Here is a 15323-nt window from a genome sequence, read left to right as displayed (position 1 = left end):
GTCAGTGATATACCAGTGCAGAGCATTCATGTAGTCAGTGATATACCAGTGCAGAGCATTCATGTGGTCCAGCACCAGGTGCCCCTCAGTGATATACCAGTGCAGAGCATTCATGTGGTCCAGCACCAGGTGCCCCTCAGTGATGTACCAGTGCAGAGCATTCATGTGGTGAGTGATATACCAGTGCAGAGCATTCATGTGGTGAGTGATATACCAGTGCAGAGCATTCATGTGGTCAGTGATATACCAGTGCAGAGCATTCATGTGGTCAGTGATATACCAGTGCAGAGCATTCATGTGGTCAGTGATATACCAGTGCAGAGCATTCATGTGGTCCAGCACCAGGTGCCCCTCAGTGATATACCAGTGCAGAGCATTCATGTGGTCAGTGATATACCAGTGCAGAGCATTCATGTAGTCAGTGATATACCAGTGCAGAGCATTCATGTGGTCCAGCACCAGGTGCCCCTCAGTGATATACCAGTGCAGAGCATTCATGTGGTCAGTGATATACCAGTGCAGAGCATTCATGTAGTCAGTGATATACCAGTGCAGAGCATTCATGTGGTCCAGCACCAGGTGCCCCTCAGTGATATACCAGTGCAGAGCATTCATGGGGTCAGTAATATACCAGTGCAGAGCATTCATGTGGTCAGTGATATACCAGTGCAGAGCATTCATGTAGTCAGTGATATACCAGTGCAGAGCATTCATGTGGTCCAGCACCAGGTGCCCCTCAGTGATATACCAGTGCAGAGCATTCATGTGGTCCAGCACCAGGTGCCCCTCAGTGATGTACCAGTGCAGAGCATTCATGTGGTGAGTGATATACCAGTGCAGAGCATTCATGTGGTGAGTGATATACCAGTGCAGAGCATTCATGTGGTCAGTGATATACCAGTGCAGAGCATTCATGTGGTCAGTGATATACCAGTGCAGAGCATTCATGTGGTCAGTGATATACCAGTGCAGAGCATTCATGTGGTCCAGCACCAGGTGCCCCTCAGTGATATACCAGTGCAGAGCATTCATGTGGTCAGTGATATACCAGTGCAGAGCATTCATGTGGTCAGTGATATACCAGTGCAGAGCATTCATGTGGTCCAGCACCAGGTGCCCCTCAGTGATATACCAGTGCAGAGCATTCATGTGGTCAGTGATATACCAGTGCAGAGCATTCATGTAGTCAGTGATATACCAGTGCAGAGCATTCATGTGGTCCAGCACCAGGTGCCCCTCAGTGATATACCAGTGCAGAGCATTCATGGGGTCAGTGATATACCAGTGCAGAGCATTCATGTGGTCAGTGATATACCAGTGCAGAGCATTCATGGGGTCAGTGATATACCAGTGCAGAGCATTCATGTAGTCAGTGATATACCAGTGCAGAGCATTCATGTGGTCCAGCACCAGGTGCCCCTCAGTGATATACCAGTGCAGAGCATTCATGGGGTCAGTGATATACCAGTGCAGAGCATTCATGTGGTCAGTGATATACCAGTGCAGAGCATTCATGTGGTCAGTGATATACCAGTGCAGAGCATTCATGTAGTCAGTGATATACCAGTGCAGAGCATTCATGTGGTCCAGCACCAGGTGCCCCTCAGTGATATACCAGTGCAGAGCATTCATGTGGTCAGTGATATACCAGTGCAGAGCATTCATGTGGTCAGTGATATACCAGTGCAGAGCATTCATGTGGTCAGTGATATACCAGTGCAGAGCATTCATGTAGTCAGTGATATACCAGTGCAGAGCATTCATGTGGTCCAGCACCAGGTGCCCCTCAGTGATATACCAGTGCAGAGCATTCATGGGGTCAGTGATATACCAGTGCAGAGCATTCATGTGGTCAGTGATATACCAGTGCAGAGCATTCATGTGGTCAGTGATATACCAGTGCAGAGCATTCATGTAGTCAGTGATATACCAGTGCAGAGCATTCATGTGGTCCAGCACCAGGTGCCCCTCAGTGATATACCAGTGCAGAGCATTCATGGGGTCAGTGATATACCAGTGCAGAGCATTCATGTGGTCAGTGATATACCAGTGCAGAGCATTCATGTGGTCAGTGATATACCAGTGCAGAGCATTCATGTAGTCAGTGATATACCAGTGCAGAGCATTCATGTGGTCCAGCACCAGGTGCCCCTCAGTGATATACCAGTGCAGAGCATTCATGTGGTCCAGCACCAGGTGCCCCTCAGTGATATACCAGTGCAGAGCATTCATGTGGTCAGTGATATACCAGTGCAGAGCATTCATGTGGTGAGTGATATACCAGTGCAGAGCATTCATGTGGTCAGTGATATACCAGTGCAGAGCATTCATGTGGTCAGTGATATACCAGTGCAGAGCATTCATGTGGTCAGTGATATACCAGTGCAGAGCATTCATGTGGTCCAGCACCAGGTGCCCCTCAGTGATATACCAATGCAGAGCATTCATGTGGTCAGTGATATACTAGTGCAGAGCATTCATGTGGTCAGTGATATACCAGTGCAGAGCATTTATGTGGTCAGTGATATACCAGTGCAGAGCATTCATGTGGTCCAGCACCAGGTGCCCCTCAGTGATATACCAGTGCAGAGCATTCATGTGGTCAGTGATATACCAGTGCAGAGCATTCATGTGGTCCAGGTCATGCTAGGGGGCGCTGGTGGCACCCCCGGACCTCACCTAGGGGCGCGCACCCCTGCCCGGCTGCCCCATCATCTGCCCCTCCATCCCATTACTTGCCCAGATCGCCGCCACCACACCGATCCCCGCCCTGGACCACACTTAGCCCCTGTCAAGCCGCCGTCCCTGCGCACATCTTCTCCCTCCAGCAGGTGCAATGACGTCATATCACTGCGCCTGCAGGAGGGTGCACATGTGTGCGGGGGTGGCAGCTGCCTGCTCCTCGCAGGCTGGAGAAGAGAGGGACCCGCTGTATTCTATAACAAGGTGAGTATAAAGGTTCTTTTTTGTTTGTGTGTTTAGCAATTGGCGGGGGGGGGGGGGGGGGGGGGTTTATTACTATATGGACAAAGGATGGGGGGCTTATTACTATAGGGGGTAGCAGAGGGGGGTTTATTACTATGGGGGGAGCGGAGGGGGGTTTATTACTATGCGGGGGAGCACAGGGGGGCTTATTACTATGGGGGGAGCACAGGGGGGGGCTTATTACCAGGGGGGGGAGAACAGAGATGCTTATTACTATGGGGAGAGCACAGGGAGGATTATTACTATGGGGACAGCACAGGGGGTATTATTACTATGGGGACTGCACAGGTGGGATTATTACTATGGGGACAGCACAGGAGGGATTATTACTATGTGGGGAGCACAGGGGGGCTTATTACTATGTGGGGAGCACAGGGGGGGGCTTATTACCAGGGGGAGAGCACAGGGAGGCTTATTACCAGGGGGGCAACACAGGGGGTCTTATTACTATAGGATGAGCACAGGGGGGATTATTACTATGGGGACAGCACAGGTGGGATTATTACTATGGGGACAGCACAGGTGGGATTATTACTATTGTGACAGCACAGGGGGGATTATTATTATGGGGACAGCACAGGGGGGATTGTTACCATGAGGGAAGATCACAGGGGTATTGTTACTATGGGGGAAGAGCACAGGGGGGGTTATTACTATGGGGACAGCACAAGTGGGATTATTACTATGTGGGGAGCACAGGGGGGCTTATTACTATGTGGGGAGCACAGGGGGGCTTATTACTATGTGGGGAGCACAAGGGGGCTTATTACTATGTGGGGAGCACAGGGGGGCTTATTACCAGGGGGAGTACAGGGGGGCTTATTACCGGGGGGGGGGGGACACAGGGGGGCTTATTACTATGGAAAGAGCACAGGGGGGATTATTACTATTGGGACAGCACAGGGGGGATTGTTACTATGGGGATAGCACAGGGGGGATTGTTACTATGAGGGAAGATCACAGGGGGTATTGTTACTATGGGGGAAGAGCACAGGGGGGTTATTAATATGGGGACCGCACAGGGGGGATTATTACTATGGGGACAGCACAGGGGGGATTGTTACTATGAGGGAAGATCACGGGGTATTGTTACTATGGGGGAAGAGTACAGGGGGGGTTATTACTATGGGGACAGCACAGGTGGGATTATTACTATGGGGACAGCACAGGGGGAATTGTTACTATGAGGGGAGATCACAGGGGGTATTGTTACTATGGGGGAAGAGCACAGGGGGGTTATTAATATGGGGACCGCACAGGGGGGATTATTACTATGGGGACAGCACAGGGGGATTGTTACTATGAGGGAAGATCACGGGGTATTGTTACTATGGGGGAAGAGTACAGGGGGGGTTATTACTATGGGGACAGCACAGGTGGGATTATTACTATGGGGACAGCACAGGGGGGATTGTTACTATGGGGGAAGAGCACAGGGGGATTATTACTATGGGGGCTTCAAAGGTGGGATTATTACTATGGGGACTGCATGGGGGGATTATTATATGTGGACAAACCATGGGGGATTATTACTATGGGGGAAGAGCACAGGTGGCATTACCACTATATGGGGGCAGAGCAGGTCCTATATACAGGGGGCAACCCAAATACCTACTGACTTTACTGCACATGACACAAAAAAAGTGGAAGTTAGCCTAAGATGTTTGTCTGGCAGATTCACAAGAGATGAATTGTGGCTGCAAAAAATCATCATGGAGGAAAGAGAAGAGGAAAAGGAAAGTGAAGTCCAGCACCAGGTGCCCCTAAGTGATGTATCAGTGCGGAGCATTCATGTGGTCCAGGTGCCCCTCAGTGATATACCAGTACGGAGCATACAGGTGTGGGCTTTGTTCTCGTTGCTATCTATACATTCAGCATCCATAATGGGACAGCCACCCTGTAGCCTGATTTGGCTGATAACAGGGAGTAACAGAGGATCAGCGCCCCTGGTTTGATCTGTATCCGACGCCTTCCGGTTCTCACAGACAAGCTGCCACATACTGACCATAGGATAGCAGCAGAGGTGGGAGCACAGGGCAGGACAGGGAGAGGTCTCAGCAGGGGGCTTCACTCTCCAGCCAGTAATACATCATCACCAAAGGGATTTAACCCTCTATTGCCTGTGGGATAAATCATAGAGCCATGTCCTGATGTCTGCATCCTGCTGTATGACTGACCAGCAGCCCCCAGTATAGTCCACAGGCACCAGTCAGGGATTAGACCAGTACTGGCACAGGTAGGGGGACACTGCCGGCACTGTCAGACCAACAGAGGGTTAAAACACTGAGAAGAAAGACTGCATTGGCAACATGTATGGTGGCAAGGCAGGCTGGGAATTGTGGTTCTACATTAGAGCAGCAAACTGGGTTACAGTGTGATGGAAAGCTGCACCGGGTATAGAAGGACAGAACTGGTGTCACTTTATCAAGGTGGTATCTGCCCCAAGTGCCCCCAATTTGGGTCAGAGATGCAAATAGCAAAACACTGCATGGGGAATCCCCAAATCCCCCCAGTATTACTGTATATCAGGGCTGTTCCAGCCCCAGGTGCCCCCCAGTATTACATTATATCAGCCCCAGGTGCCCCCCAGTATTACATTATATCAGCCCCAGGTGCCCCCCAGTATTACATTATATCAGCCCCAAGTGCCCCCCAGTATTCTTGTATATCAGGTCTGCTCCAGCCCCAGGTGCCCCCCAGTATTACATTATATCAGCCCCAGGTGCCCCCCAGTATTACAGCATATCAGCCCCAGGTGCCCCCCAGTATTAGAGTATATCAGCCCCAGGTGCCCCCCAGTATTACATTATATCAGCCCCAGGTGCCCCCCAGTATTACTGTATATCAGGGCTGCTCCAGCCCCAGGTGCCCCCCAGTATTACATTATATCAGCCCCAGGTGCCCCCCAGTATTACAGCATATCAGCCCCAGGTGCCCCCCAGTATTACATTATATCAGCCCCAGGTGCCCCCCAGTATTACTGTATATCAGGGCTGCTCCAGCCCCAGGTGCCCCCCAGTATTACATTATATCAGCCCCAGGTGCCCCCCAGTATTACTGTATATCAGGGCTGCTCCAGCCCCAAGTGCCCCCCAGTATTACAGGATATCAGCCCCAGGTGCCCCCCAGTATTACATTATATCAGCCCCAGGTGCCCCCCAGTATTACAGCATATCAGCACCAGGTGCCCCCCAATATATATCAGGGCTGGTCCAGGTGCCTCCTCCCCGGTCGGCATGTATCTGGGCTGGTCCAGGTGCCTCCTCCCCAGTTGGCATGTGTCTGGGCTGGTCCAGGTGCCCCCTCCCCAGTTGGCATGTGTCGGGGCTGGTCCAGGTGCCCCCCTCCCCTGTTGGCATGTGTCGGGGCTGGTCCAGGTGCCCCCTCCCCGGTCTGCATGTGTCGGGCTGGTCCAGGTGCCCACTCCCCGGTTGGCATGTGAAGGGGCTGGTCCAGGTGCCCCCTCCCCGGTTGGCATGTGTCGGGGCTGGTCCAGGTGCCCCCTCCCCGGTTGGCATGTATCAGGGCTGGTCCAGGTGCCCCCTCCCCAGTTGGCATGTGTCTGGGCTGGTCCAGGTACCCCCTCCCCGGTTGGCATGTATCAGGGCTGGTCCAGGTGCCCCCTCCCCGGTGGTTGGCATGTGCCGGGGCTGGTCCAGGTGCCCCCTCCCCGGTTGGCATGTGTCGGAGCTGGTCCGGGTGCCCCCTCCCTGGTTGGCATGTGTCGGGGCTGGTCCAGGTGCCCCCTCCCCGGTCGGCAGGTGTCGGGCTGGTCCAGGTGCCCCCTCCCCGGTGGTTGGCATGTGTCGGGGCTGGTCCAGGTGCCCCCTCCCCGGTTGGCATGTGTCGGGGCTGGTCCAGGTGCCCCCTACCCGGTTGGCATGTATCTGGGCTGGTCCAGGTGCCCCCTCCCCGGTTGGCATGTGGCGGGGCTGGTCCAGGTGCCCCCTCCTCGGTTGGCATGTGTCGGGGCTGGACCAGGTGCCCCCTCCTCGGTTGGCATGTATCTGGGCTGGTCCAGGTGCCCCCTCCCCGATCGACATGTGTCGGGGCTGGTCCAGGTGCCCCCTACCCGGTTGGCATGTATCTGGGCTGGTCCAGGTGCCCCCTCCCCGGTTGGCATGTGGCGGGGCTGGTCCAGGTGCCCCCTCCTCGGTTGGCATGTGTCGGGGCTGGACCAGGTGCCCCCTCCTCGGTTGGCATGTATCTGGGCTGGTCCAGGTGCCCCCTCCCCGATCGACATGTGTCGGGGCTGGTCCAGGTGCTCCCTCCCTGGTCGGCATGTGTTGGGGCTGGTCCAGGTGCCCCTCCCCGGTTGGCATGTGTCAGGGCTGGTCCAGGTGCCCCCTCCCCGGTTGGCATGTGTCAGGGCTGGTCCAGGTGCCCCCTCCCCGGTTGGCATGTGTCGGGGCTGGTCCAGGTGCCCCCTCCCCGGTTGGCATGTGTCAGGGCTGGTCCAGGTGCCCCCTCCCCGGTTGGCATGTGTCAGGGCTGGTCCAGGTGCCCCCTCCCCGGGTTGGCATATATCAGGGCTGGTCCAGGTGCCCCCTCCCCGGTTGGCATGTGTTGGGGCTGGTCCAGGTGCCCCCTCCCCGGTTGGCATGTGTCAGGGCTGGTCCAGGTGCCCCCTCCCCGGTTGGCATGTGTCAGGGCTGGTCCAGGTGCCCCCTCCCTGGTGGTTGGCATGTGTCAGGGCTGGTCCAGGTGCCCCCTCCCCGGTTGGCATGTGTCAGGGCTGGTCCAGGTGCCCCCTCCCCGGTTGGCATGTATCAGGGCTGGTCCAGGTGCCCCCTCCCCGGTTGGCATGTATCTGCGCTGGTCCAGGTGCCCCCTCCCCGGTTGGCATGTATCAGGGCTGGTCCAGGTGCCCCCTCCCCGGTTGGCATGTATCAGGGCTGGTCCAGGTGCCCCCTCCCCGATTGGCATGTATCTGCGCTGGTCCAGGTGCCCCCTCCCCGGTTGGCATGTGTCAGGGCTGGTCCAGGTGCCCCCTCCCTGGTGGTTGGCATGTATCAGGGCTGGTCCAGGTGCCCCCTCCCCGGTTGGCATGTATCAGGGCTGGTCCAGGTGCCCCCTCCCCGGTTGGCATGTGTCAGGGCTGGTCCAGGTGCCCCCTCCCCGGTTGGCATGTGTCGGGGCTGGTCCAGGTGCCCCCTCCCCGGTTGGCATGTGTCAGGGCTGGTCCAGGTGCCCCCTCCCCGGTTGGCATGTGTCAGGGCTGGTCCAGGTGCCCCCTCCCCGGTTGGCATGTGTCGGGGCTGGTCCAGGTGCCCCCTCCCCGGTTGGCATGTGTCAGGGCTGGTCCAGGTGCCCCCTCCCCGGTTGGCATGTGTCAGGGCTGGTCCAGGTGCCCCCTCCCCGGGTTGGCATGTATCAGGGCTGGTCCAGGTGCCCCCTCCCCGGTTGGCATGTATCTGGGCTGGTCCAGGTGCCCCCTCCCCGGTTGGCATGTATCTGGGCTGGTCCAGGTGCCCCCTCCCCGGTTGGCATATATCAGGGCTGGTCCAGGTGCCCCCTCCCCGGTTGGCATGTGTCAGGGCTGGTCCAGGTGCCCCCTCCCCGGTTGGCATGTGTCAGGGCTGGTCCAGGTGCCCCCTCCCTGGTGGTTGGCATGTGTCAGGGCTGGTCCAGGTGCCCCCTCTCCGGTTGGCATGTGTCAGGGCTGGTCCAGGTGCCCCCTCCCCGGTTGGCATGTGTCGGTGACAGCTCGGTGACATCCCGGGGGTGGTGGTGAGGATGATGATGACCGCTGGCGGCAGTGGGAGTGAGTGTGAGCTCCGCAGACCCCGGTAAGGAGCAGCCCCCCCCCCCCCCCTCCTCCCCGTGTGATCCAGGTGCCAAAACAAACCGCCTGAACTATTTATTCGGGGCGGACAGCGCAGGGCGCAACACAGAGAGACGGCAGCGGAGACACCCGGAGCTACCGGCATCAGCGGAGCCCGGACATCCCAGGAGTGACCCCGGGCGGATGGGGCTCCCGTGATCCAGGGCGGCACAGGGAGCACCGGACGCCCCATGCAGCTGCCCCCCCTGCCGGTGCTGCTGCTCTGCGGCGCGGCGCTGCTCCTCAGCCCGGAGGTGAGCGGCTGTGGGCCGGGCAGGGTGGTGGGCAGGAGGCGCAGACCGGCCAAGCTCAGCCCGCTCTCCTACAAGCAGTTCAGCCCCAATGTGCCCGAGAAGACGCTGGGAGCCAGCGGGAGGTACGAGGGCAAGATCGCCCGCAACTCGGAGCGCTTCAAGGAGCTCACCCCAAACTACAACGCGGACATTATCTTCAAGGACGAGGAGAACACCGGGGCCGACCGGCTCATGACCCAGGTGAGAGGGCACAGGTGACCGGAGAGGGCACAGGTGACCGGAGAGGAGAGGGCACAGGGGACCGGAGAGGGCACAGGGGACCGGAGAGGGCACAGGGGACCGGAGAGGGCACAGGGGACCGGAGAGGGCACAGGGGACCGGAGAGGGCACAGGGGACCGGAGAGGAGAGGGCACAGGGGACCGGAGAGTGAGGGGGGTAAGAGGGCACAGGTGACCGGTGAGAGGGCACAGGTGACCGGAGAGTGAGGGGTGAGAGGGCACAGGCGATAGAGGAGAAGAGTTGGGATAAGACTGGCACAGATGATAGAAGAGAGAAGGGATGAGATTGGCACAGACAAAAAAAGTAAAAAGGCAGCCCCCTCCATAATATGATCCCGTCTATTCACACATGCAGCAGTTCCGGTTAGACCCCGTTTCCCGGTTAGACCCCGTTTCCCGGCTGCCTTGGTGCTCGCGGTGCTGCCTCCGATTCCGTTCCTGCAGACTATTGGGGTGTTGGACCAGATCCTGAAGGGGGCGCAACCATGGATATCATTTCTGGTTCTTTGTGATGTCTTTGCTACCAATTGAGAACTGGCACAGGTGACAGAAGAGAGAAGGGATGAGAGTGGCACAGGTGACAGAAGAGAGAAGGGATGAGACTGGCACAGGTGACAGAAGAGAGAAGGATGAGAGTGGCACAGGGAATAGAACAGAGAAGGGATGAGAGTGGCACAGGTGACAGAAGAGAGAAGGGATGAGACTGGCACAGGTGATAGAAGAGAGAAGGGATGAGAGTGGCACAGGTGACAGAAGAGAGAAGGGATGAGACTGGCACAGGTGATAGAAGAGAAGGGATGAGACTGGCACAGGTGACAGAAGAGAGAAGGATGAGAGTGGCACAGGGAATAGAACAGAGAAGGGATGAGACTGGCACAGGTGATAGAAGAGAGAAGGGATGAGACTGGCACAGGTGATAGAAGAGAGTAGGGATGAGACTGGCACAGGTGACAAGAGAGAAGGGATGAGAGTGGCACAGGTGATAGAAGAGGAAGGGATGAGAGTGGCACAGGTGACAGAAGGGAGAAGGGATGAGACTGGCACAGGTGACAGAAGAGAGAAGGATGAGAGTGGCACAGGTGACAGAAGAGAGAAGGGATGAGAGTGGCACAGGTGACAGAAGGGAGAAGGGATGAGACTGGCACAGGTGACAGAAGAGAGAAGGATGAGAGTGGCACAGGTGACAGAAGAGAGAAGGGATGAGAGTGGCACAGGTGATAGAAGAGAGAAGGGATGAGACTGGCACAGGTGACAGAAGAGAGAAGGGATGAGAGTGACACAGGGAATAGAACAGAGAAGGGATGAGACTGGCACAGGTGACAGAAGAGAGAAGGGATGAGAGTGGCACAGGGAATAGAACAGAGAAGGGATGAGAGTGGCACAGGTGACATAAGAGAGAAGGGATGAGACTGGCACAGGTGACAGAAGAGAGAAGGGATGAGACTGGCACAGGTGATAGAAGAGAGAAGGGATGAGAGTGGCACAGGGAATAGAACAGAGAAGGGATTAGACTGGCACAGGTGACAGAAGAGAGAAGGGATAAGACTGGCACAGGTGACAGAAAAGAGAAGGGATGAGAGTGGCACAGGTGATAGAAGAGAGAAGGGATGAGACTGGCACAGGTGACAGAAGAGAGAAGGGATGAGACTGGCACAGGTGATAGAAGAGAGAAGGGATGAGACTGGCACAGGTGACAGAAGAGAAGGGATGAGACTGGCACAGGTGACAGAAGAGAAGGGATGAGAGTGGCACAGGTGATAGAGGAGAGAAGGGATGAGACTGGCACAGGTGACAGAAGAGAGAAGGGATGAGAGTGGCACAGGTGATAGAACAGAAGGGATGAGAGTGGCACAGGTGATAGAAGAGAGAAGGGATGAGAGTGGCACAGGGAATAGAACAGAGAAGGGATGAGACTGGCACAGGTGATATAGAGGAGAGAAGGATGAGAGTGGCACAGGTGATAGAACAGAAGGGATGAGAGTGGCACAGGTGATAGAACAGAAGGGATGAGAGTGGCACAGGTGATAGAACAGAGAAGGGATGAGAGTGGCACAGGTGACAGAAGAGAGAAGGGATGAGAGTGGCACAGGGGATAGAACAGAGAAGGGATGAGACTGGCACAGGTGATATAAAGGAGAGAAGGGATGAGACTGGCACAGGTGATAGAAGACAGAAGGGATGAGAGTGGCACAGGTGATAGAGGAAAGAAGGGATGAGAGTGGCACAGGGGATAGAACAGAAAAGGGATGAGACTGGCACAGGTGATAGAGGAGAGAATGGATGAGACTGGCACAGGTGATAGGAGAGAAGGGATGAGACTGGCACAAGTCACAAAAGGTAAGAAAAAAGGATGAAAGCTGGCAAGGGTGAAAGGACAGAGGGGATGAGACTGGCACAGGTGAAAGGACAGAGGGGATGAGACTGGCACAGGTGAAAGGACAGAGGGGATGAGACTGGCACAGTTGAAAGGACAGAGGAGATGAGACTGGCACAGGTGAAAGGACAGAGGGGATGAGACTGGCACAGTTGAAAGGACAGAGGGGATGAGACTGGCACAGTTGAAAGGACAGAGGGGATGAGACTGGCACAGGTTAAAGGACAGAGGGGAGGAGACTGGCACAGGTAAAAGGACAGAGGGGATGAGACTGGCACAGTTGAAAGGACAGAGGGGATGAGACTGGCACAGTTGAAAGGACAGAGGGGATGAGACTGGCACAGGTAAAAGGACAGAGGGGATGAGACTGGCACAGTTGAAAGGACAGAGGGGATGAGACTGGCACAGGTAAAAGGACAGAGGGGAGGAGACTGGCACAGTTGACAGGAGAGAGAAAGAAGGGGTTAGACTGGGACAGGTGACGGGATAGGGGGAAAGGGACCAGGGAACCAGAGTTAATAGAAGACAGCAGGGAAGGATAAAGACTGGCACAGATGAGGGGGGTGTAAGTGATAGAAGAGTGGGAAGTAACCAGGCTGGCACAAGTAATAGGAGATAAGTGAAGGGTAAAGACTGGAACAGGTGAGGGATAACAAGGCTGTGCAGGTGGGTGAAGAATACAGGTGTTGCTAAGGGTGACCCAGGTGACAAGAGGGAAGCATGAAGCCTGGCACAGGTGGGGGGGTGACAGGAGGGAAGCATTAAGCCTGGCATAGGTGGGGGTGACAGGAGGGAAGCATGAAGCCTGGCACAGGTGGGGGGTGACAGGAGGGAAGCATGAAGCCTGGCACAGGTGGGGGGTGACAGGAGGGAAGCATGAAGCCTGGCACAGGTGGGGGGGTGACAGGAGGGAAGCATGAAGCCTGGCACAGGTGGGGGGGTGACAGGAGGGAAGCATGAAGCCTGGCACAGGTGGGGGGTGACAGAGTTTAGAGGTGGCATTAAGTTATAAATGAATGGGACATAGAAGAGGTTCATCTGGAGTCCTGATACTGGAGATGAGAATGGGGGACCCGGGTCTGAGCATAGATAGGGAGAGGGCTGAGGACCTGGCAGGGAGAGGCTGGGGGAGCTATGGGGGAGTCCCAGTAGCAGATAATGCCAGGCATCACCCCAGGTTCTGGATTATGTGATGGCAGCACTTCTTGTTTGTTTTGCTTCTGGGAATGTTTAGCTTGAATCACAGTAAATATATAGACATACTGTATACAGATACATAGTAACCTGTAATGTTATAGTGTATACAGAGACATATACTGATACATAGTAACCTGTAATATTATAGTGACTATAGACATATACTGATACATAGTAACCTGCAGTATTATAGTGACTATAGGCATATACTGATACATAGTAACCTGCAGTGTTATAGTGACTATAGACATATACTGACACATAGTAACCTGCAGTATTATAGTGACTATAGACATATACTATGATCTGGTTCTCGCAGTCATTGCTGGTCGGGCTCTCAGTCTCCTCTATGATCTGGTTTTAGTTGCTGGATTGTTATTTTAGGCTTTATTGAATGTTAATAGAAAGTCTGGGAATATGTCTGCAATGTAAAGCTATGTAGTGGAACTACAAAAACCTGCAAGTCCTGCAACTCCTTATTACAAAGATCTACAACCAGTGAGTCTGAGGTTGCTGGTGAACTACAATTCCCAGCATGCTGTGACTGATACCTGCTTTCTCCTATAAGCTGTAGTGTTCTTCCACCATCAGCCTCATTGTTAGTTATAGGTTGCTGGATTGTCAGTATTGTGCTTATACAATATCTGTTACATGGGACTGCTGGGGACAGATGAGGCCAGTGTTCTGGGTGACAATCTGATGGATTCACTACCTCCACATACAGTCTGATCCGCCACATTCTGTCCCTTGAGTTGTGACATCTACTTGTCACATGGACTTTACACTGGTTGTAAATTGCCAACAGGTTGTACAGAGAGCAACAGCCAACAGCAGGTTCACTGCAGGGAGGTCATAGGAACTCTATAGTAAGAATCTGGAGTTGAAAGGGGGTCAGGAATAGGGGAGTCGGAGTGCCCCCATATATCTCTATGAGGATCTGAGTTTGGTTTAGGGTCTTACATATGTCCTCTAGATGCTACAAGGCAGCTATATAACGCCTGCCCATATATACAGAGACGGGGGGGGGGGGGGGGGGGGACGGGGGACAATGAGAAAACCTTATGCTCAGTGGTGCACACGTATGGAGTGCAGGGCCTGCAGATACACTGCACCCTATAACAGGACACTAGTGAGCGATACACTGGGCTGGTGGTAGAGGACGGTAGCTGCGCCATCACAGGGCACGCCGCCATAGGCCGAGGCTGAACGCTGATGCTTGCAGTGATGCCCAGCATCGCTTGTTGCCTTCATGGGTCACATGACCTTCATTGTCTCCCTATAGAACTCAACAGGAATGTCTTATGTGATTGTTGGTTTGTCTAGAGGTTCTTACAGTCTCTCTTTACATAGCTAAACAAGGGAGAGAGAAAAAAGCCAGGCAGCAGCGCCTCGTGTGATACCGTACAAACAAGTCAGTTAAAAATGCAAGGTGCTGATGGGGTGCTCACCTTCAAGCCCCTTGGGCTTTATGCATATCACCCAAATGGGTACCAGGTCTTCAGAAGATGCCAGGATATGGTGCTTCGGTGGAGAGTGCAGGGCTGCAGGCCAACTAGGATAGCCCAAACGGGATGCTCCCAAGTGGGGGCCCGTGGGAATAAGGCTAGTCTAGGTACAAAAATGGTGCGTGGCTAATCCATAAATGTTAGCGCTGCCCAAAAGACTCCAAATAGAGGCTGAATAAAGTAAAAATATTTATTAAAAGTGCACAATATTTGCGCGTTTCGAGGAACAGAGGTCCTCTTCATCAGAATAGCAGTGCACTATTAGCAGATTTGTTGCAAAAATTAAAGTAAAAGGGAGAGATAGTGGTAAGACACCACTAGTCCGTCTCCTTGTTGCCAATAGAAACCGATCACAGCTCGGCTTCCATTGCTCATAGTAACCAATCACAGCTCAGCTATTATTACTCATAGTAACCAATCACAGCTCAGCTATTATTACTCATAGTAACCAATCACAGCTCAGCTATTATTACTCATAGTAACCAATCACAGCTCAGCTTTCATCTCTCATCTCTAAAATGAAAGCTGATCGCTGATTGGTGGCTATGGGCAAACAATCTATTGCTTCTTGACACAGGTTTTTGGAGAGGAGATTTAGAGCGCTGTCTTATAGTAAGATCCTCTCTGTTTCCCATAGCAACCAATCACGGCTCAGCTTTCATGCCTCACAGTGCTCTGGTAAAATGAAAGCTGAGCTGTGGTTGGTTGCTATGGGCAACAGGGCTATTGCCTCTTTACACAGGTTTTTGTAGGGGAGATTTATGGCACTGTCTGTAGTAAGTTCCACTTTGTTGCCCATAGCATCTAATCACAGGTCAGCTTTTATTGCCCATAGTATCCAATCACAGGTCAGCTTTTATTGCCCATAGTATCCAATCACAGGTCAGCTTTCATTGCCCATAGTA

The 15323-nt window shown here is 54.2% G+C and overlaps 1 protein-coding gene and 1 long non-coding RNA gene across 3 annotated transcripts in view; one reads left to right on the top strand and one right to left on the bottom strand.

Moving 5' to 3' along the window:
• Window positions 1-15323, bottom strand: part of LOC138800674 (uncharacterized) — a 185935-nt gene that overhangs the window by 52678 nt on the left and 117934 nt on the right. The gene's annotated exons all lie outside the window — the stretch shown is intronic.
• The window catches only part of IHH (Indian hedgehog signaling molecule), a 60390-nt gene continuing 53853 nt past the window's right edge, over window positions 8787-15323 (top strand). For both annotated transcript variants that reach the window (XM_069982518.1, XM_069982519.1), the window contains exon 1: window positions 8787-9303. In XM_069982518.1, coding sequence (XP_069838619.1) covers window positions 9001-9303 — 303 coding nt within the window. In that variant the 5' untranslated portion in view covers window positions 8787-9000. The remainder of the gene's footprint in view (window positions 9304-15323) is intronic.

Source organism: Dendropsophus ebraccatus, chromosome 9, assembly GCF_027789765.1.
Source record: "Dendropsophus ebraccatus isolate aDenEbr1 chromosome 9, aDenEbr1.pat, whole genome shotgun sequence".
NCBI lineage: Eukaryota > Metazoa > Chordata > Amphibia > Anura > Hylidae > Dendropsophus > Dendropsophus ebraccatus.
The sequence above is the reverse complement of the archived record's forward strand: the minus strand, read 5'-3'. Positions and strand labels throughout refer to the sequence as shown.